The 22,827-nt window shown below is 39.2% G+C and overlaps 1 protein-coding gene across 2 annotated transcripts in view; it reads left to right on the top strand.

The window, feature by feature from the left end:
• Window positions 1-1,499: 1,499 nt before the first annotated feature.
• Window positions 1,500-22,827, top strand: part of col11a1a (collagen, type XI, alpha 1a) — a 193,780-nt gene continuing 172,452 nt past the window's right edge. For both annotated transcript variants that reach the window (XM_057824244.1, XM_057824243.1), the window contains exons 1-4: window positions 1,500-1,891; window positions 11,347-11,511; window positions 14,908-15,121; window positions 22,454-22,616. In XM_057824244.1, the coding sequence (XP_057680227.1) occupies window positions 1,777-1,891; window positions 11,347-11,511; window positions 14,908-15,121; window positions 22,454-22,616 (657 nt within the window). In that variant the 5' untranslated portion in view covers window positions 1,500-1,776. The remainder of the gene's footprint in view (window positions 1,892-11,346; window positions 11,512-14,907; window positions 15,122-22,453; window positions 22,617-22,827) is intronic.

Here is a 22,827-nt window from a genome sequence, read left to right as displayed (position 1 = left end):
AAGACCAAATATATTTGGTGAACGGGGCTCAGGGTCAGTTCTCACCAATATGAGCCAAATTAATTGATAGGCTAAATGATTAATGCAAAACAAATCTGTATTGACCTCTACTAACTTTCACACTGCAAATTTATAACGTCTTCATCTAATATTTTTTGTTAAATCTAGTCAAATAATTTTCTCCCATCTTGTTTTGAGTGTTAAAGGCTAGTTCTTCCACTTACTTTAAGTACATATTACTACAGTATTTGTTTTTATGAAGCCCATACATCCAAACGTTTGTCATTTTTTCACCTAAATCAAGAAAAAAATTGCTTTTGTTTTGAACAATATTCTTGCATTAAGAACATTTCTGACAAACAAGTTTTTCTTTTAAGATTAAATATACAAACGTTTTGCTTAAAATAAGTCTGTTAGTCTTATTTTCACCTAGCTGTTTTTCTTATGTCATGAAATCTAAGTGAGTAAAATTGACTTTAAGCATTGTAGCAGATGCAAAATTAGTGGTGTGTTCCCCACCTCCACAATATTGACGTCTTTTTACATTACTTCTATATTCTACATTCTAATATCCCTCGTCTTCAAATGGGCGGGGGAGGCGGCATGTTGTATTTCTGTTGGGCTGTGAATGCGCGTGCGTGTGTGTGTGTGTGTGGGGGGGGGTTAAGTCATGAGCCAATCAAACGTACGTGTGAGGGGAAAAAAATGGACTGGCACATTCAACGAGTGAAAAGGGGTCATTGCAAGTCTGAACATAATGAAAGTACTGTAATTCACTTAATAATGGTAGGATCAATTCTATCATCACAACATCATGTTATGTCCCCACCATCCCTTTGCAAACCTACGCCCTTGGTCTGACCATAATGAAAGTACAGTATTGTAATTTACTTAATAATGGTTGGGTCAGTTCTATCCTTACATCACATGGGAAGACAATCAAAATGACCTATCTAACTGAAGTCATTATATAATGCAAATGAGGTTGCATAAAAGTTGGTGGGGACAATTTCAGCGTCCTGAAAAGTTGGTCGTGTTATGTCCCTACTGTCCCTATGCAAACCTACCCCCTTGAAGTAAACTATAACCATTAGGGTTGCCAGTCAGAAGTTGTCATCATTGAAAAAAAGTAGTTGGTTGATTTTATTGTGACATTCATTTGAACATTATTTGTGTTCTATTTCTATTTCTTGACTGGTTGTGTTAATTGTTTTTTTTTTGCTGATTTAAATGTAGTTTTAAGCCTTTTGTTGAATTTTGCCATACAAAAAAAAATATCTTTGCCTTGCCTCAGTATTTTAGAAAACCACTGATCCCTCGGAGTGATGCTCTCGTTTGCAGCTCCTTGATAACTTTCTCCATGTTTGTCTTTCCTCAGACGCACTCTGGCGAGTGCCGGGGCACGCTGTGAGGTTGATGGGTGGACCCACGGGAGAATTTCTAGCCCCGTGATTTGCTAATCGGGTACTGCTTTCCTTGTCATTTCCCCCTCTGTAAACGGAGCTCTGGTTTGTGGATTTTGCCCAGCCCTCCTGCCCGCGCACTCACCAAGTGTAGCGACTGCACTCGGTGCGTTTTGGATAAAGCCCGACTACCTTCACTGGGAAGGCTGGGCACTGGCAAGAAGGATCGGGGGCCTCGTGGTGGCTGAGAGAATAGCCTAGAACTCATCACATATGGCTTTTTTGTAGCACCGTTTCCATCATCACTTGGGATTGTGGAAGGGACGTCACTTAGAAATCACCTTGAAGTCTCCTCAAAGTTTCATTGACGACTATGGAGATGCAGAGGTGGTCCACAAGGTGGAAAACGAAAAGGAGGCTTATGGATTCCTTTGTAACTGCATTTGTTACGTTAACCCTGCTTCTACAGACGACCAATGTCTCGGCAGGTAAGAATACAGGCACTCGAACCCTTTTAAAAAAGTAAACACAGCCCGACCGCCTGGTTACTCATGATGGAGATTGGGCAGTTAGCACATTTATCTTGACATTGCGTGTGCCTACCTTCCACTTAAGGAGCATTTAAGAAAAGTCACACCGAGGCATGAAAGTTGCGCTCTATTATAAACCCGCTTTGGAAAGGTGCACAATGCTGAATTGTGCGCACATTGTTCATCTATTACGCATGGATGGATCGCATAAATAAAGTCATCCTCAAGCACTTGGATGCACAATGCTCAAGTGTAGTTTAACATCCACTTGGAATTTATGATGAGTTTTAGTTTTGGGGGGTATTTGTCAAGCTTGATTTGTTGCTTCTATTAATCACATCGACAATAAATCTGCAATTGTGACATAATATATTAGCAGTGATGATTTGTGGATACAAACATGTCATGATCATTGTAAAAAGCTCCATAGCTCCAGGGGGCTTATTGGCCAGGCAGGTTCACCCTATCACCACACTGGCCTGGTCCACACTGAAGGCCAAAAGCTGGCTCACCCCCCCCACCCCCCACCCCCGCTCCCCCATCCCACTTGGTGCCCAGCTCTTCTTCAACTTTGCACCTAGATGCTTTTTTACTCAACCTACTGGACAATGTGTGTCTTGTGTGGGAATGCTTCCCCTCTAAGTAGTGAGCAGTTATTTGATGATGGCCCTTGTTGCACTTCCCTATGATTTCAAAGCCTTCAAAGAGCAGTGCTGCTAGCTGTAAAGACCACAAGTCACAAGTTTCTGAATTACCAATGGCTCGCGACGCGTAAACATTTATAAGAAGTGAATTTTGGTACTTTGATTTAAGTTTTGGCCTTCATATTGACTCAGAATGTGGGCAAGGACGTGCATTTAACAGTGCATTCACAATTGTATTTATAGCAGAAAACACTCAGGTGACTTGAAGCGCTGCTCTGAGAACCCCAATTTTCAAAATTGTCGGATATGCATGTGTGATACATTATTTGAACGCTTAAAATCTCAATTTTCCGGGGGTAGAAATTTTTTTAACAGGAGGGCTTTTAAAAAAACAATAAATAAAATTTAAACAACAAAACAATATCTGAGGTGAGACCATAAAATAGCAGAATTATAGACGCAATGACTTTAACGAGATATTATCCTGTACTTACCTTGTTTCGATCTAAAAACTCCATGTAGGATGTATCACTGAGTGTCAAGACACAGCTGTGAATGGCCACAGCCGGATTTTGGGGGGATTTTATGGGTGAAACATGGTAATATAACAAGGTTCGCGATGCAGAAATCGCAGACATCAACAAGTGGTCGAGATTTTCTTTTTCACATATTTACCCTTTTAAACTTTTTTTTTTTTTCACATTTTCTTTGTTTGGATCAATTATTTATCATCTAACATATCGGAGAAAATGCGACAGTAACAACAAAAAAAATACAATTAAGCGATAGTTATGAGGGAGATATCCGTGACTTTTTTACAGACACTATTTTTTTCATTGTGGCGTCATTTGTTTAAAAGTTTAAAAAATGTGTGTGAATAATTTGTTTTAGTCTTTTTTCTTTTTTAAACGAAATATTAGACATCAATTAATGATTCTAAGCTAAAAATGACAGATATTTCGAATAAGAAATATAATTACTTTTCTTCTTTTTATGGCTCGGTTAAAACAAAAGCGGTTGCGTGACGTCTGTAAACGGGGGTTTCCAGGGTAAAACAGACAAATTAAAAACAGCTCGGGGACTTATTGCGCCATGAATCTGCTATGGCAGCATATAGACATATTTTTCTATCAAACACAACAGTTCTTTGGCTTAAAACACAACAGTTTATTTTGAAGAGGGGTGCAAGAGCAGAATCTGCTTTTTCAGCCTTGTCTGTGTTTTCCGCCTTATACTGCTCGCTTTCCATACTCATTAATTGTTAGCTTTCTTTTTTATGAAGTATTGTCAGTACTCCTCTGGAGGTCTTCATTACAGTCGGCGCAATTTCTGCAGGGTGCCCTCTTCATCTAGCAGTGTACTGACACGTTTTCTCAGCCCCCGAGGCGCAGGTTCAGATGTGCATTCCACAAGACAAAGCTAGCATTTTCAGAGTCCTCTGCACATAATGTGCTGAAGCGAGAAACAACGGCTAATCAACTTCTTGTTTTACCTTTTGGAGGTGTTCCCTAAATACAGTCAAGAAAATTGGATAATTTGAATATCACTGGAATTGTTACAATAAAATTACAATAAAAATCTTTTCTGTAAATATTTGGATATATGAAGTGTTTATGTCATAGAAGATGACATAAAGGGGTTTAATGAAGTGGAACTGGAGAAAAGTTCTTTGAAAACCGGGTAGGTCTGTCTGACAGACTTTCCCTTGGTATGACACCGGCATAAAGCTGTCTTGTTTGAACCGGCGGGATGGTGGTTTGGACGTTTACGGAAGGCGAGTGGGTGAGGAGTAAGGGGGGTATAGACAGAGAGACATTCTTGGTGAAGATATTATTAGAGTCTCAGGGAGCTGCAGGTGAAAAGGTCCTATTCCGTTTGCCATGCCTAATTTCTGTAAAGACGGGCAGCCTGGAAAAGACACATAAGGACATTCATGTTTTTATATGCACCTGTGTTAAGAATGTTATCAGCAGTGATTACACCTGTTATGGGCATGATATCAAATTTGTCCAATAGTGATGCGTCATAACGCCCCCTCCCGCCTTTATGCGGCTAAGATTTGCATAAAGATTGTCTCAGTAATAGAGGAAGTTTGGACATATGTCATTAATGTCCAATCTGTTCCGAAAGTAGGGCTGCAACTAACGGTTATTTTAACGATTCTATTTTTTAATAGATTAATCGGACGATCAAATAAACGATTAATCGATTAATTGGATAAACGTCACTTTTTTCAGTTACCCTTACAGTATAACTTGAAGTTGTTTTAGACATGTTGTAAGTAACAATGAAGACAACATTGATTTTATTACAGCTTCCTGACTTAACTGTACCGTAGTCTACAATTGTACTGCACACTGAAAAAAATCCTGACTTAACTGTACTGTAGTCTACAATTGTTCTGTACACTGAAAAAAATTAACTGGTGGATTTACTTGATAAAATCATCGTAAAAATGTGCTCTTCTATTAAGTAAATTTTACTGCTTGTGAACTGAACTTACGTACATTGAAAAAAAAATAACTGGTGGATTTACTTGATAAAATCATTGTGACTTAATATAAGTGCAAAATGTTATAATGATTTACTTGATAAAATCATTGTAACATTTTAAAGTTTTCAATAAAGATTCTGAGTATAAAAATGAAATTTGTCAGTACACAAATCAGACAAAAGTGCTGTTCATTCAAAAAAAAAAAAAAGTGCTGCGGATTGGCATTTTTTTCTTGTGGGCAAATCGCTAATGTAAATTGTGTCAATGACTCATTTATATTAAAAAAAAAAAAAAAAATCTAATAAGGAGGAGGCAGACTGTAATGAATCAGTTTTCATTATCAAACGGTTGTTTATAAATACAATCCAATTTCAAAGCACACTCTCTTGTATGACAAGTTACAGTTTTAATGGGTGTTTGTGTTGACAGGAGACTCTAAGCAGTAATATGAATGGGGCTGCAGTATGTGTGTAGTTTCTTTATAAAAAGAAATGACACAACTTTACGATCTAACAATAACTCAGCGCTCATACTCTTCAAAACCACAATACAAACTGACACTTAAGACACTGATTAGTATCATCGCTAAATTAGCACGCCATGCTATCTAGTAACATATCATCAAAAAAGAATACAAACAACGCAATTGGCTTTATTTACTCACCTCTGAGGCACACAGCCCTCGTAATGTTATTGATTCAGCAACTCAACCAGAGTGTAGTAGTGAACTCTCTCTCTCTTGCTCTACTGCTCACTGTCAAAGTGCCCTGAGGCAAGGCACTGACCCCTAATTTGCCCCCAATGGGTTAGCAGCGCGCCGGCGCCTTGCATGGCAGTAGCACTATTATTATTATTATTATTATTATTTTTTTTTTTATCAAACAGTTTGAGTTATTGTTGAAAGGAAACTAAGCTGTTATATGAATGGGTTTATGTGTGAGATCTCTTGATAAATTGAAATGAGACTTTAATATCTAACAATAGCTCAAGTGCTAATATGCTTCTCCAAAACACAATACAAATAGACACTTAAGACACAAATTAGCATACTGTAATCGCTAACTAGCTTAGCGCTCCATGCTATGTAGTAACTTCTCAACAAACAATACAAACAATGTGGGGATGTTGTGGCTCATTGGTAGATTACTTGTCCCCCAACCCAGAGTTTGTGGGTTCCATTCTCTGCCCTGATGAACTTGTCGAAGTGTCCTTGAGCAAGATCCTGAACCCCACGTAGCTCCTGGTGCTGCACCGCCAGTAGGTGGGCTATACAAGTATAACACCATTACCAATACAATTGGCTTCATTTACTCACATCTAACAGAGATAACACATCTGACTGGATCTAGAAACACAAACGACAATGTAACTCTCAACACTTCGTAATATTATTGATTCAGCAACCCAACAGCAGCAGCAGTGACCTCTCTCTCTCTCTTGCTCTTATCACTAGTGCGCAGGTGCAGCCTCACATTACACACAAACAAGGACCCAAACGGGACTGCTCAGACCTGCCGGCAAAAATCGGTTATCAAATTCATTGTCAAATAATTTATTAATCGATTTAATAGATTGATTAGTTGTTGCAGCCATATCAGAAAGCCTACCCCTTAAATGCCACCTTAACTCTGGTGGCCGCTATGTGGCCCTATTTGCTTAGTGTTCAGCTCCCCTTCATAGTAAACTCACACCAGTGCATCAGATGCACTCTTAAAATTTCAGCACAGTCATTGTGCTACTTTAGTGTAGAGTAGATTGCCATTATTGACATTTCCTCAGCACCAACGTGTGAGGGTTGCTAGTCCTGCCAAATGGCAACATCTGGAACAAGCGAGCAGTGGAGTTTGAACGCAGAGCAACTCTGCAGGAGCTCACTAGGCGTCCTCAGTTCCCTCTCCAAAGTAAGTAGATGCTCCGTTTTCTGTTACAACTGGTTACAGTCTTTCGTGACGACATCCTGCCTTTTGTTCTGTGGAAGGATGTCCCGATCGCATATTTTTGCACCCGAGTCTGAGTCGCCTCATTTTGAGAATCTGTCGATACCGAGTCCCGATCCGATACCGAAAATGTATTTATTATTTTTTTTTTATTTGAACAAAAGTTTAAACATGTTACTGTCCCACCATGCCGTCTTCATAATATTAGGAGTTGTTTTTAAACAAGAATAACATAAAAAAAATGCTTTTCTTTATTAAATACGTCATTGAGTGAGTCCTCTCAAATCCACTCACGCTTTGACGCTCATGTTACATGTTACAAACATGTTACAATACTGTGCTATTTACAGTACTCCCTCTTCTTTTTCCGGGAGTGTTGCGGAATATAAAATTTGTATATTTTTGTTTCTTTTGGCCATTGTATTTCTGGATTATTTTGTTAGGCTTTAGCCCTAAGTGTACTGCCCAAAACAGTGAGTTTCCTAGTGCACTGCCTGACAGCCAGCTAACATTGAATGTCCTCCAATAAAACACAAGGCTTGGTCTTTTCTTGTTTTTATATGAAGTAATTTGTTTAAGTTTGTGAAGCTAGCAAAGAAACATGCATGCATGATTCAACACAACACATTACACACGGGTATACAAATACCATAGACAGAACACTTAACTTGAGCTATAAGCTATAAGTATAGGCTAGCTACCATGCAGCAGGACGTATTAACACATTTCGTTTTCCCCATAAACACATACTGCACATATACTGCATATTTACAGGTTGGTATAGATGTAAAATACTTGTGACATATAGTTTCCAAGGCAGCAACGTAACAGAAAGCACTCATCAGCGTCAATGCAACCGACAGGCTGTGTTCTGTGCAAGTGAATGAGCCTGTATTCCAAACTGCCTCACACGATGGATGCAATGAATTATTATGACCACAAGGTGGCAATAATGTACTATAATATGTCAACTGGCTCTTAACACTGGCGACTGTAGCCAGCACAATAAGCTTCTTTAAAATTAAAAGCTTGATCTTTTTTTACCCGATTTCGATGCTCTGAAAAATTGCTCGTTTTTCGATCATGTAATTGGATCGGGGACATTCCTCATTCTATGTTTGTCTTTTTCAAGCTTTCTGTATCGAGCACAACACTTTAGAAATTAGATACGTCCGTGGGACTCAAATTTAAAATAACGTATTCGCTTGACACAATCTGCATCCAGGATGTTATGCTAACAATCTATTTAAAAAACCGTCATGGGACCTGCTTTGGTTCCTGCTGCTTAATGCAAAAACTTTCTGTCTCTTTGAAAGTGAAACCTTCGTTTTGTTATGATTCACCTGGGGACTAACATTTTTCTCCAGTTGTTTTTGATGTAAGGTTGTGTCTATTTTTGATGAGCTGTTCAACCATTTACTGTACCGCCTATGCTGTTTAGGATCACCCTAGTGTCATCGCCAGCTTAAATATAAAGTCAAGCACTGAGTTGAAATGGATTCTACATTGGTTGTGGATAGGGATGCAAATACAGATTATTTTTGAAATCGATTCAGAGGATGATTATTCAAATGATTAATCAGATAAATGTCACTTTTTTCAATAACCTTCACATTTTAACTTGAAGTTGTTTTAGTTGTAACAATGAAGACAAAATGGATGACTATTTCCTTAAAAAACAATATTTTATCACAGCTTTCTGACCTAACTGTACTGTAGTCTACAACTGTACTGTACAAAAAACTTGTTAAAGTTTTTAATAAAGGTTCTGAGTACGAAACATAAAAAGAATTTCTCAGTACACATATCTGAACAAAAGTCATTCAAATAAAAAAAAAAGGGCTACTTTATCAAACGGTTGTTCATAAATACAATCCAATTTCAAAGCACACTCTCTTGTATGACAAGTTACAGTTTGAATGGGAGTTTGTGTTGTCAGGACAGTTGACTAAGCTGTAATATACATGGGTTTATGAGTGTAGTTTCTTTTTAAAAAGGAAATGACACAACTATACTAACCCCACTAAGAAAGGGATACTTAAGACACTGATTAGCATAATCGCTAACTAGCTTAGCGCTCTGTGCTATGTAGTCATGTCTCATCAACAAATTACTCACCTCTGACGGAGGCACGCTGGCCCTAGCAACACAAAAAACATCCTAACTTTTGACACTTGGTAATGTTATTGATTCAGCAACCAAACTTGAATCACCAGGGTGGCCGTAGCGCAGTTGGTAGCTTGTGTTGTCCTGGGACCAAAGGGTCAGGGGTTTGATTCCAGGCTATGACTGCCCACTGTCAAAGTGCCCTTAGTCAAGGCAAGGCACTAAACACTAATTTGCCCCCAATGGGTTAGCAGCACCTTGCATGGCAGCAGCACCATTGGTCTCTGAATGTCTGTGTGAAAGGGTTAATGTCTGCTAAAGTGCTTCAGGCATGTTAAACATGAAGATATATGCGCTATATACTGTCAGTTTTCTCCATCTTACTGGACAGCTCATAGCTGTGGGCAAAAATTGATTATGTTGTTGTGTTATTGTGTCGTTGGCAATTGATTTATTAATTCATTTTATCAATTAGTTGTTGCAGCCTTAGTTGTAGGGCTGCAGCTATCGACTGTTTTAGTAGTCGATTAATCGATTAACTAGTTAGTTCAAATAATCGAGTAATCGGATAAGGAGCATAAAAAATTAAAATACTGTACGTGTGCTTAGCCTCAAACGGTTTAAAAAGATACTGTAAATAAATGAGGACCTAAGTACAACAAAAGAACAATTGGCTAATTTACATAGCAAAAGTCCGCTAGCTTAAAATCTATAAATGCTATTTTTTTTTTTTTTTTTACAATGCTCTTAAGAAATGGCTCAAACACATATCTCCACAAAAAACATGGCTGAATATATTTTCCAACTAAATTACGAATGCATTAGAAAAAACATTAGCTCAAACAAAAGCTTAGCTTATATTGGTCTTAACAGGGAGCAGCTGGATTCAGCCATGTATAATGAGTTATGTCAAATTTACTGTTGCCACTAGAGGGTAGTATATTCAACTAAATTTATAATACTAAATACAAACACTTTCAAAACTAACCATTACAAAGCCACTTTAATTAAACGAATACTCGAAGCAGCAAAATTTAATTTGAATGTTTTTTCTAATCGAATTACTCGAGTTAATCGATCAATCGTTGCAGCACTACTTAGTTGTGAACCAAATAATGGCTTTTTTCATGGACACTGTAAAATTGAAAGTAAATACTGATATGTTGTTAGATGGCATGCTATTAGATCTAGTTTTCATTCAAAAATGTACATTTAAACAATCTTTTTGGACCGTGTATTACACCTTTTGCTGCTTGCTGAGTACAGTAACAATTTAAGTGTCTGGGCTAAAATCTGCAAAATCTTAAATAAGGTGAATGTGTATTGACAGCACGCGATCCATGCTTTTATTTGAAAAGTGCTTGCGGCACCCGTCATATACACCGGGATTAGATTGATGTTGAAACAGGGACTTGTGCCCAAACCACATGCTTTTCTGAAGAGAATAGCAAAAGATCCCCTTGTATTCGGCGGCTAAAGAGACCCTGAGAGGGATTAAACCTCCACATGCCAACCAAAAAAGGGGGGCTTTGGCTTTCTTTCTTTCACTTTGTTTGTCTTCTCATTTGACTGGTTTTATGTTATTTTTCTATGAGTTTACTTTTTCAATGACTCGGTCAATATTGAGTTTTATACACGGGCTGGTCTACCAACCCCATGTTTAAACAGACTGGAAGGTTGTTTTCAAGAATAATCAGGGTCATGGTGCTTTCACATGAGTCTCAGTGGGCATGACTGTGCCACACAGGCTCCTTTATGTGAAGGGCATTAGATGGAAGAGAATGGAAATCTCTAGGAGACCTCTTATCCAGGTAAACCTAGACTGGTGCAAGAATGGTTCTCAGATGGCACCTGGTTTGTTTTACCCTATGGTTTTCCAAGAAAGCAGGAGTGACATGTTTCATGGTTTTTGACCTTTGATTTATGTTTTTTTTTTTGTACCCGATAAAAATGTAACATTTTACGTGAGGCCTTATTTTATTGTCTGCAGTATTGGCCTATTGGGGCACCGTGTGGGTTTTATTAGGCGATTTAATCGTAAAGTCATGTATTTTACTGCAAGATGATTCTTTCCTTATGCCTGGTGATAAAGAGTTATGTTCTTGGGCCATGGCACTACCTTGTCAATGCTACAAGTACCAATTTATGTGAATTAAAATGTTGATTCATTTATGATTTCACTGAACAGCAGCACTAATTCCTAACTGATGTTCCATTTGTTTCTATTAACAGCAGAGCCAGTGGACGTGTTAAAAGTATTAGAATTTCAAAATTACCCAGAAGGAGTGACAAAAACAACAGGATTTTGCACAAACCGAAGAGCATCGAAGCCGGACGCTGCTTACAGAGTTGGCAAGCAGGTCCAGATCAGTGCCCCCACCACTCAGCTATTTCCTGGTAAGTTACACTACTACAGTATCTACTAATACGAATATTAATACTAATAATAATTCTAATACTAGTACTAATACTAATACTAATATGAATGTCTAGTGGTTCATTGTCCATATTTTGAATTTGTTTACAATTATAACTGCACACATTTAATGGAGCTACCGTAATTTTTGGACTATAAGCCGCTACTTTTTTCCTTCATTTTGAATCCTGCGGCTTAATTCAATTCAATTCAATTTTATTTGCATAGCCCTGGATCACAACAACGTTGTCTCAAAGGGCTTTGCAGAGGCAATATGATACACAATCAGAAACAGCAAATGAAGCAACAAAGATGAATGGCTAATAGTCCATTGTGGCTTATTTGTTGATATATTTGGGTTGATAGGCAACACTTTATATGAAAGCGACATCATTAGACTGTCATAAGACATGTCATAGACTCGTTACAGGAGTGGTGTCATCATTGCTGCAGAGATTGAAGAGGTGGGGGGTCAGCCTGTTAGTGCTCAGACCATATGCCGCACTCTACATCAAATTGGTGTACATGGCTGTCACCCCTGGAGGAAGCTTCTACTGTAGACGGTAGATAAGAAAGCCCGCAAACAGTTTGCTGAAGACATGTCAACAAAGCACATGGATAACTGGAACCATGTCCGATGGTCTGATGAGACGGACGGGCTTTCTTGTGTGCCTTGAGCTTCGTCCTGGGGTGACACCCATGCACACCAATTTGATATAGAGTGCGGCGTATGGTCTGAGCACTAACAGGCTAACCCCCCACCTCTTCAATCTCTGCAGCAATGCTGACAGCACTCCTGTAACGAGTCACATGACATTTTGGAGGGGAAATGACAAGCAGTACTCAATTTGGACATTTAGGGATGTACGTTTTTTTAAAGGGGTGTACTCACTTTTGTTGCCAGGGGTTTAGATATTAATGGCTATATTTTGAGTTATTTTACCGGGAAAATAAATCAACTATATTATATAAGCTGGACACAGACTACTTTTCATTGTCAGTGTTGTCCCATGAAAAGATATACTTAAATATCTTCAGTAATGCGAGGGGTGTACTCACTTTTGTGATACACTGTAAGACCGTCATAATTATGACATGACACTATCATGGGCATTACTGAATGCTTATGACAGATGTTATTAAGTGTTATCGGGCAAATTATGTCACTAACTCCATTTATGTCCAGCTTGGATCTTTTACCTCCATTTAAAAGTGAGATAATTTGCCGAATAACACGAAATGACATCTGTTATAAGCATTAATTGATGTTCATGACAGTGTAATGTCATGATTATGATTGTCTAATGACAGTCTTATGGTGCCACTGTCAAATAAAGTGTTACCAAATACCATAACTAGCAAATAATGAACTAAGTAACTGAAGAAATAATTAGCACAGAACATGAATGTTGATTGTTATTAACATCTGAAGTGCTACAATGTATGCTAGGAGGCGTGTTGGACAACAACAGTGTTGACAGCAGGTGGCAACACTGGTTGACTGTCTCCCCCAAGGGACAAGTAATGGCCAAATGAAGCTTCTTGAAGCCATGAAGTTTTGCAGCCAATTGGTTCAAAGCTTCATGGTGGTTCATTTGGTCTTATGACAGTCGTATGATGCCACTGTCAAATAAAGTGTTACCGGTTAATATCTTTTTGGTGAAAATATCCCATAATACAGTGAGGACAGCTGCGGCTTATAGTCCAGTGCAGTTTATCTATGAACAAATGCCGTCTGCCTGTCAAATTTGGTGGGTGGCGGGTTATCGACGTGTGCGCCTTATACTGTGAAAATGACGGTATATGCAAATTAATTAGAGGTCGACCGATATGGGATTTTCAGGCGGTCATACCGGTATCTACAAAAACTTTCAGCCGATATCCAAAGCCGATTTTGTAGGCTGATAATTGAGGCTGAACTACTTTGTTTTCATAAAGCACGAAGATTATAAAGGCAATTTTAAAAATACGCTTCAACAGCTTCGAATTTACAGTAATGAATTGAAACTTAAAGGATTTATTCAGTCTAGTGCTGCCAAACCAACGGACGCAGCATTTCTTTTTATGATTACACACACTCAGCAAGAACAGTACATTATTTTCCAGTAATTAAACCCATCAGGGCGTCACAATGAGATGTAAACAACTGAGAGTAAGAAGATGCTCGCCAAATTAAAGCTAATGCTAACGCGAATGCTACTGTAAGGCTACAAGTTACATTTAGAGTGAAATGATCACTCGGTAAACACCTTAAAAGGCTAAAGAAATATTTTGTATTCTCTGATGCAAGATAGAACAAAAATCTTACAATATTTACAAAACAGGCAAGCCTGAAGCTTCCTGTACCAGCTTGCCTTTGAGCTGCTGCTCGAAGGCACCTTCTGGCTCTTTCTGGCGTCCTACAGTCAGTCAGCGGCAGCCACAGTTGCTCATACGAATGCCTGATCAAAATTGTATTTATTTATTTATTTATTTATTTTCCCTTCAGGCATGACAAATCCAAACAAACATACAGCATTTATATGTGTTTACAATTAATTCAACCCGAAAAGAAAAGGGCTGACGGGAACAGCCGAAGCTTATTGAAACCCGTCCCCAGTATACCATAAAGGAAGCAGAAAATAACAAATATAAAATTTTTGACATTCAGATTTCGTAATGATCACAAGTTTTTTTTTTTTTTTTTTTTTTTAAATAATAACCATCCCTCTGATTGTTCATTTTCCCAATAGTCCATAGTCGATCGATGTGCTCGTTAAAATATTTTTTTTATCGCTTTATTTTTTTGTTTGTTAATCGGACTTTTTTTTTTTTTTTTTAATCACCCAATGGCTGATGTTAGAAAAAAGTCCATATATCGGCCCAATATATCGGCCGGCCGATAAATCGGTAAACCTCTGAAATTAATACCGCATCATGATTACAAGATATATATATATTTTTTAAGTCAACATATTTACCATTTTATATTGTTTAACAACCTGCAAACTTTCAGCACATTGAAATTCCACATTTTTGGTTTAACTGCTTCAAGAAAACCAAAATGGGTCTTGCATGTAGCAGTTTTACACCAGCAAAAGACTGTCTACATCTGGCTTTTGGTCTTTGAATGACTAATTATCACATATTGAAGCAGTCACTATTTTTTAAAGTAAGCAGAATGTTTGCCCTAAAACAAATTAAGTAGGTTTTTAAAAGATTTTTTTTAAAGCTCCAGCAGTCCTACATTTTATTAGAGAGTTTGGACGTTTGTCATCCTTTGGCATCAAAACAACCGTCTAACACCTCCAATAGAAAAACTAGGATTTTTCCAACCAATGGAGATACGACTTGATTTGACTCCTTTTAACACTCCACAAACTGGTCTTCCTTCACAGAAGGTGTTTTCCCTGAGGACTTCTCCATCCTGACTACAGTGCGCCCCAAGTCTGGCCTCCAGTCCTTCCTGCTGTCTATTTACAACGAGCAGGGGGTCCAGCAGCTGGGGATTGAAGTCGGACGCTCACCTGTCTTCCTGTATGAGGATCAGAACGGCAAGCCAGCTCCGGAAGACTACCCTCTATTCCGTACACTGAACCTCGCTGATGGAAAGTATGTCAAATTCCAAATATTTTCATAATCACAATCAAAAACATAAAAATTCATAGCACCTAAACCTAATGGAGAATGAAACTGTGTAGAAGCTTGCAGAGAGTGATGGAATGTATCAATGATATAAAAAAATGCAGAATGCTTTGACATTCCAGAAGTGGGTAGTAACGCATTGCATTTACTCAGTTACATTTACTTGAGTAACTTCTCATGAAAAATATACTTCTAAGAGTATATACTTTTTACTTGAGTAGATTTGTGAAGAAGAAACGCTACTCTTACTCAGCTACTTTAGGCAACACTTGTCGTTACATTTTTCCTCTGTATTCTACATATTAGATTTTACTTCTTTTTTTTCCCAGCGATGCCGACAGTAGCTCTACCAGTGTCACCACTGAGACATCGCAACAATAGTCAACTGACTCCATTATACCAATTAGACTCAAGCTTGCCGTTCTATGATCACGCCGGTCTGTTCAATCATGTGGCGTCTTTAAAACATCGCAAAAAATTAGGTATTTGACATAGAGCGCTGCCCTCAATATGACTCGAAAGCGCAGATTTTAACCTCTCCCAGTTTTTATTTCGCGCCGATTGACAACGGTAATCCAGAGTTATGATCCTGTTAATTTCATAATAGGAAGTATGAAGGAACTACAGGCATTCACTGTTCAACTATTCAAACTAGGGATTATTTTCTCCACTAGAGAGCACTCGGGCTACATGGACGAATGATGCTTCATTTCTGTACTTTTTTCTCTTGCCTGAATTCAATGATTTTTTTTTAGTATTTCTTTGACTTAATGTGGTTATGTAATTGGTTATAGTACAGTATAATCATGACATTTCATATAGATACAGTGTATCATAAAAGTGAGTACACTCCTCGCATTTCTGCAGATATTTAAGTATACTATCTTTTCATTGGACAACAATGACAAAATGACACAATGAAACGTACTCTGCGTGCAGTTTATATACAGTAATACAGTTAATTTATTTTCCCCTCAAAATAACTCAAAATATAGCCATTAATAACCAAATCCCTGGCAACAAAAGTGAGTTGCGGCCGATATATTGGTCGACCTCTATGTTGTATGTTATTTTTTTGCACAAGGGAGTATGGCACAATCTGAACCCCTTGTTTTGCTTCTCCAGCCTTCAGCACAGTATAGTGTTCAGATGATTCGGATTACAGTATGTACAAGTCTTCATTTAGCTATATTATACATGTTGTACATATTGACAAAAAGTATTCAAAAGATTTTGTGCTATTGGTAGGGATCAAATCATCATTTCTGATGATATCTGATATATATGGTCTGGAATGTAGAGATTTGCAGGATTGTTTGAATGGAAGTTGTGTATATACACTGCTGTCTGTACAAGAAACATCAATAAAAAATGAAGTGGACAAGAAAAAATATTCCCCTTTTATCGGGCGTTGTCATACTGTATAAACATAGATTGACACTTTTAGATCCTCAATGCTTTGCTATTTTACATAAAAGCAAGAACCTAATGTAAATCTTCCCATTTGTGCACCATAGGTGCCCATCACTGGATTATCTATCTCGTCGGGGGGTTTTGGGCACAGAGAAAAGCGAGGGACTCTGGATTACAGGGACACAGCAGGGACTGCAGTGGGCAACCTGACCTCATCCATGAACTCACTGCCTCTGTTATTTTAGAGGGAGTTCTGGAGGAGGCAGTGCTAAACTTTTTCCCCTCCTTTTACCTCTTGGATTACCTCACCCAACCAGGAACAGTGCTCATAACCTTTTAGCATAAAACTGATTATATGCTCCCGGGTTCAGAAATCCTCGAGTTCTCACAAAGAGCTTTGCCTTAGCTGACATGAACCCTTGTGCAGGGATAAGGAGGAATAAATAAACAAAAAGGCAGGCCAGAAATTAATACATTTTAGGGACATTGTACACTGATTTACTGCGTTTGCAGCGCTTGAGAAAAGAAGCATATACTGCACCATGCATATTATTCGACTGTATATTTGAAGAACAACTCAGTGGAGTTGTTGAAACTTTGCCTTGGCCACTTCCTAATTGGGAGTTATCAGTTTAAAACTATCCTGTTTTGCGACATCTGCCTCACTCTCGTGATCCAGCACACTGTACCCAAGGGGTGTCAAATGAACAGCCCGTGGGCACACCAGGGGGTCCAGCAGGGTTGCTCTGTGTGACAAGCACGTTGTAGCTCATTCATACTGTATCATCGGTGCGGTAAAACTGTAGATTGTGTGATTGAGTGCATGCACTACTGCACTTGGCTCCCTTTCGCGTCTGCAGTTATATCCGTTCACCCTCCCCCCCCCTTCCAGTCAAAACCCCCCAAAACCAAAAAGAAGTAACACCGAATCTACAGTTAGTAACGCGGAAATGCCCCAAAATCAACAGGAAGCAGACGGGAAATGATCGAAAATTCGACTAGAAATGCTCCAAAATTGACTGGAAGTGACCCGTAAGTATCCTAAAATTACATGGAAGTGATGTAGATTGATCCAAAATTGACTGGAAGTGACCCGTAAGTATCCTAAAATTACATGGAAGTGATGTAGATTGATCCAAAATTGACTGGAAGTGACCCGTAGGTATCCTAAAATTACATGGAAGTGACGTAAAATGAACTCATTGCCTGCTATTGACAACAATAGATGTCCAATTCACTTATCCTGGAAGGACTGCCCGTGAATGCTCATCTTCCAGTGCCATTGACGGCGTTCCACGTCAAATCCGTTTTGACTAGGAAGAGAAAGAACGACCTGCCAAGAGGGCTGTCAATGGCAGCTAGTGAGTTAACTTATTTCGCAAAAATAAACTTGTTCGGCCCACATGAGATCAAATTGCCATTAATGTGGACCGCTAACTATGGATGTCCCGATCACATGATTTTGAACCCGAGTCCGAGTCACGTGATTTTGAGAATCAGCCGATCCGATACCGCAAAAAAAAAAAAATAATCCATCCATCCATCCATCCATCCATCCATCCATCCATCCATCCATCCATCCATCCATCCATCCATCCATCCATCAATCCATCCATCCATCCATCCATCCATCCATCCATCCATCCATCCATCCATCCATCCATCTTCAACCGCACGTTTAGCTAGCTGTATAGCCAGGACAGCGCAGTCGTATTCCCTCCCGGAATAGGGTCACGGAGGCAGATGTTTCAGCAGGGATCCCCAAACTTCCCTTTCCCTCACCACATCATCTTCTGCTTTATACGGGGGTTTTGTGGAGTATAAAATGTTTATATACAGTATATGCATGTAAATTTTTTTTTGTTTCTTTTGGCAATGCCATTGTTTTTCTGGATTATTTTGTTACTTTTTAGCCATTAAAATTATTTATAAATTATATATATATTTATATACAGTATATGTACAGTGGTACCTCAACTTACGAGTAGGGATGGGAATTGATAGGATTTTTACGATTCCGATTCCATTATCGATATTGCTTAACGATTCGATTCTTTATCGATTCTCTTATCGATTCTAATTTGGGGAAAAAGAAGAACAAACGTTTTGATTGGCATCGAGTTCGTTTAATCAGAAGTCACAACCTTACAAACTCACAACGAGATCAAAAGCGGCCCAAACCCTCAATGTTAACTGTGCCAATAAATGGCAAATACACAAGAATGTGTAACATTTTACTGAAACATTTATCTAATAGAAATAAAAAATATTGGTATATATTGGTAGAGAGGTTGTTGCCTTTGGCAATATGTGTTAAAGCAGGGGTCCCCAAACTTTTTCCTGTGAGGGCCACATAACTTTTCCCTTCTCTGATGAGGGGCCGGGGTCAGTTTGTAACAGAAAAAGTGTGACGATTGCAGAAGTGCATAAATGTAAAAAATTATTGTTTTTCAGAAAGCCACAATCAAATAACCCTTTCTGGATTCTTCACGGAATGAAAGTAAATAAAATAAAAATAATAATATAACATAATAATAATAATAATAATTAATAATAAAAACACTATTAATTAAATAGATAATAACCAAATAACCCTCTCTGAATTCTTCAAGGAAAAGGCCAGGAAATAAATAACACGATTGAGAAAAAAAAAAAAAAAATCAAAATGGCCGGACCAAATTTGGAGGCGGGCCGTATTTGGGCCGTGGGCCGCAGTTTGGGGACTGCTGGGTTAACGTGTATTATTTACCATTACATTGAAATGCATGCCTTTTAGTTTTTGTGGCGCTTACACGCTCAAGTGGGGGCGTCCTTGCGCTTCCTCACGCGAAGAAGAACGCGCTCACGTGAAGAAGAGCGCGCTTACACCCGAAGAAGAAATGCCGCATCCAAGCGAGTGAGTGAGTTAGTGAGAGAGGGAAACACTTCTACTAGCCTACGTTCTTTGTTAATGTTAATATCTACAGAGGCGTCTGTATGTATCATCTTTTGTGTTGTTGTTGTTGTGTTTCCACTCGCGATCGGACACTTAAATCCAGTTGTGTAGTGGTTTGAACGATGTGCTAATGCTAGCGAACGAATGCTAACCATTTGTTATTACTGTTATTAGCAGCTAATCATCGCTGTTTTACATTGATGCAAACCTGTTTGTTATTGGGGACGAAATTGATTTGTTTCATTTCTATTCTTAGTTTCACTCTTCAAGTGATGGTTGAATAAAGTCAGCAAATTATACCAACGTCTTCTGCATCGTCATTTGGGAGTTTAGCTAGCTGTATAGCCAGGACAGCGCAGTCGTATTCCCTCCCGATGCAGTTATCTCCACCTTGCAATGACTGCAAGTCGCTTTGTTGTAATTTTTCCTCGTGAAGTGAAGACACACTTTCGAGCGTTTGAACCTACGTGCTGTCATTGTTATGTTTATGGCTGCAATGCTCGTGCTTACCCGTCGTAACCTTTCATTTTCACACTCTTTCCTGGTGAAGTGTAGTCAAACTTTGGAGCGAGTGGTTCTTGGCGCCATGCTAGTTTGATGCGTCTGGACAACAAGACACGTCACGACGCAATACGCGTCTTTAGGAATCGTTAAAGGGATCGTTATGGCTTTTTCATTGTGATGTCGAGGCCTCGAAACACTCGGAACCGGTTCCGAATTGGAATCGGATTTCGATTCCCATCCCTACTTACGAGTTTTTTTTCCTTTTAAACCTGTCTTGTTCAGCTGTTTGACACGGAGAATGGTAGTCTAAGTGTCCGGTTGGTCTGAACAGTTTTATTGTTTCACATTGGAGTATGAGTACTCCCATTGTGATCATTCAACATACCTCGTTTATTAAGACAAACCAGCGAACAGGAAGGGGTTATGGGGGAACCGAAGAAAAGAAAAGAAACACAAGAAAAGAAAGAAAAGAAATACAAACAACAACAAGAAATACATTGAACGCCTACACTAACTATGAATATGTTCGTGCTATCGTCAGCACCAGGTTGGCCAGGGAAAGAAGTGGGGGGGGTCTATAAGATAAGTGATTAGGAGGGTTGGAATGTACACTAATCAGCTCTGTGATCTAGAAACCAGTAATCGTGTGAATCCCTTGTGAGTGTAAGCCCGTTGGCAACCGACTCTATACTGCCCCATCACCAATCCCAGCACCAAGGCGCCCCACCCGAGCGCAGCCCATCCCTCCTCCCGCAGTCCAGCAAAGGGGCCATAGCCACCCCCCAGGGATCCAGGGTGGTCCCCCGGGCCACCCGCACCCACATCAATCGGCCTTCAGGGATGGGAAGAGGGGACGCACCATCAACCTCTCTGTGGGGCGTAAACACACCTCGTTTGCTCGCTCCTGCGTAAACCCGCACAACTCGATTACTGCTTCTGATTGATTGTCAGTATCCCAGTACCCAGCTGACATTATACTACAAGACGACATGATTCTGAAACCCCAGCCAAGCACTGGGGAAAAAAGACCACTAAAGAAATAGAAAGTCACCAGAGGAGTTAGGAAATCTAATATCAAAAGAAAAGGGAGAGAAAGTTTCAGCCCCAGTGGCAAGACTGCTGGTATTGGTTCGGCTACAAAGAAACAAAAAAAAAAGGTTTACTGGGAGGTGTGCAGATCAATGCCCACATATGCGGACAAGTGAGTTAGAGAAAAGTTAATGGGTATGTAACCTATGGTATGAACATAACGTGATAATTCATTTGATTACGGAGAAAATAATATCGTCAAAACGATGGTCGAGCTTGAAAACTCTTAGCAACTATTGTTGTCAAGACAACCAAGCCGGGGGAGACTTTCAGAGGGTGGTAAAGGGAAGATAGGAAAGCTTCGGCCATGCTCTCCCGTGGGCAATTATGGAATTGGAATAGAATTATTTGCACTAGAGTCCTGTTTTTGCACCTGTTTTTTTTTTTTTTTTTTTTTCGTGATTATTGGGATCAATAACTGACGCATTGACCTGGGCCAGTGGTTTTGATAGTGGGCCCAGTGAACTTTCCCTTACTGTCTACCCCTGCTTTTAAAACTGAACATCTTCCACACAAAAAAAAGTAAATTTCCAGCCATTTGATCACCAAAAGTTCCGAAATTGTGAATTTTTTTGCTGTTTTATAGTAAATAAGCTCAATTTTACAGGTACTGAATTATTTCAGTGGTCTTCCCACTACAATACAATGCAACTGTTGGTTGAAACCCATTGAAGTCGTCAGTTTGTACTATATAATGTGACGTATAATCCTTCTAGCTGTACAATAAAGCCCAAAGACTGCAGTGCAGCACATTTACAGTATTTGCCTCTAAGCTGTGTTGCTGGAATGTTTCTGTATTAATGTTCAAAATAAATTTGTGACCAGAAGATTTATGAGCGGAAATTGACACATACATGATGAGATATGGATCTGTACCTGTGATTAATGCCTTGTGTACTCCAGCTTGAGCTTTCATTGGTGCCAAGTCTCATCTTCCACTTCAGAACAATGTTTTGACTGTATGCCTCCTGCTCGGGCTAGGCAGGTCTTCCTGAATCCTGACACACACTTTCCACAATGTTCACCATGTCTGTCATGCCGAGTAACCCAGAAGGAGGATTAAGTTTGGAGTTTAATGAGTGTAATCCTGTGTTAAACAGGGCCAAAGTGTGGGGGCAAGAATGTGGTCCACTGCTGCCTGGTATGCAATAGCTCTTAAGCGCAGTAATAAATGGTCCAAAATTGAAGGAGGTGTCATACTCACGTGTGACCCCAGCTCGCACGTTGTGTCTCAAGAGGTTCCTGGCCAAAATAAATGATTTTCTTTCTACTGAATAAAAAGCATGTGTCTTGTGTTTTGCTTTGAGTTATGCGTGTACTGATCCACCATCCCTTGTTGTTGTTTTACTTTTGAACAGATGGCATCGCGTTGCCATTAGTGTGGAGAAAAAGACAGTCACCATCATTGTGGATTGCAAGAAGAAGATCACCAAGCCTCTCCTGAGAAATGAACAGACCTCCATCAGCACGGATGGCATTACTGTATTTGGCACCAGGATCCTTGATGAGGAGTTTTTCCAGGTAAAAATCTCATAGCCGTGGTAGATTAATTCGAACTCAATAGCCAAGTAGATGCGGTAGATGGACCGTAGCTTCAATTGTCCTCAACATCTGTCAATGAAGGGTATTGTGCGACTTCTATTTAACAACTTATTTCTTCACTGACTACTAAGCCTGTAACGATATGCTATAAGCGACATATCTTGCAGGCCTACTTCGTAATGAGTGCAAC

The sequence above is a fragment of the Corythoichthys intestinalis genome, chromosome 20 (genome assembly GCF_030265065.1).
Source record: "Corythoichthys intestinalis isolate RoL2023-P3 chromosome 20, ASM3026506v1, whole genome shotgun sequence".
In the NCBI taxonomy this organism is placed as follows: Eukaryota; Metazoa; Chordata; class Actinopteri; order Syngnathiformes; family Syngnathidae; genus Corythoichthys; species Corythoichthys intestinalis.
Note: the sequence above shows the minus strand (reverse complement) of the source record. Positions and strands in the feature narration are given on the sequence as shown.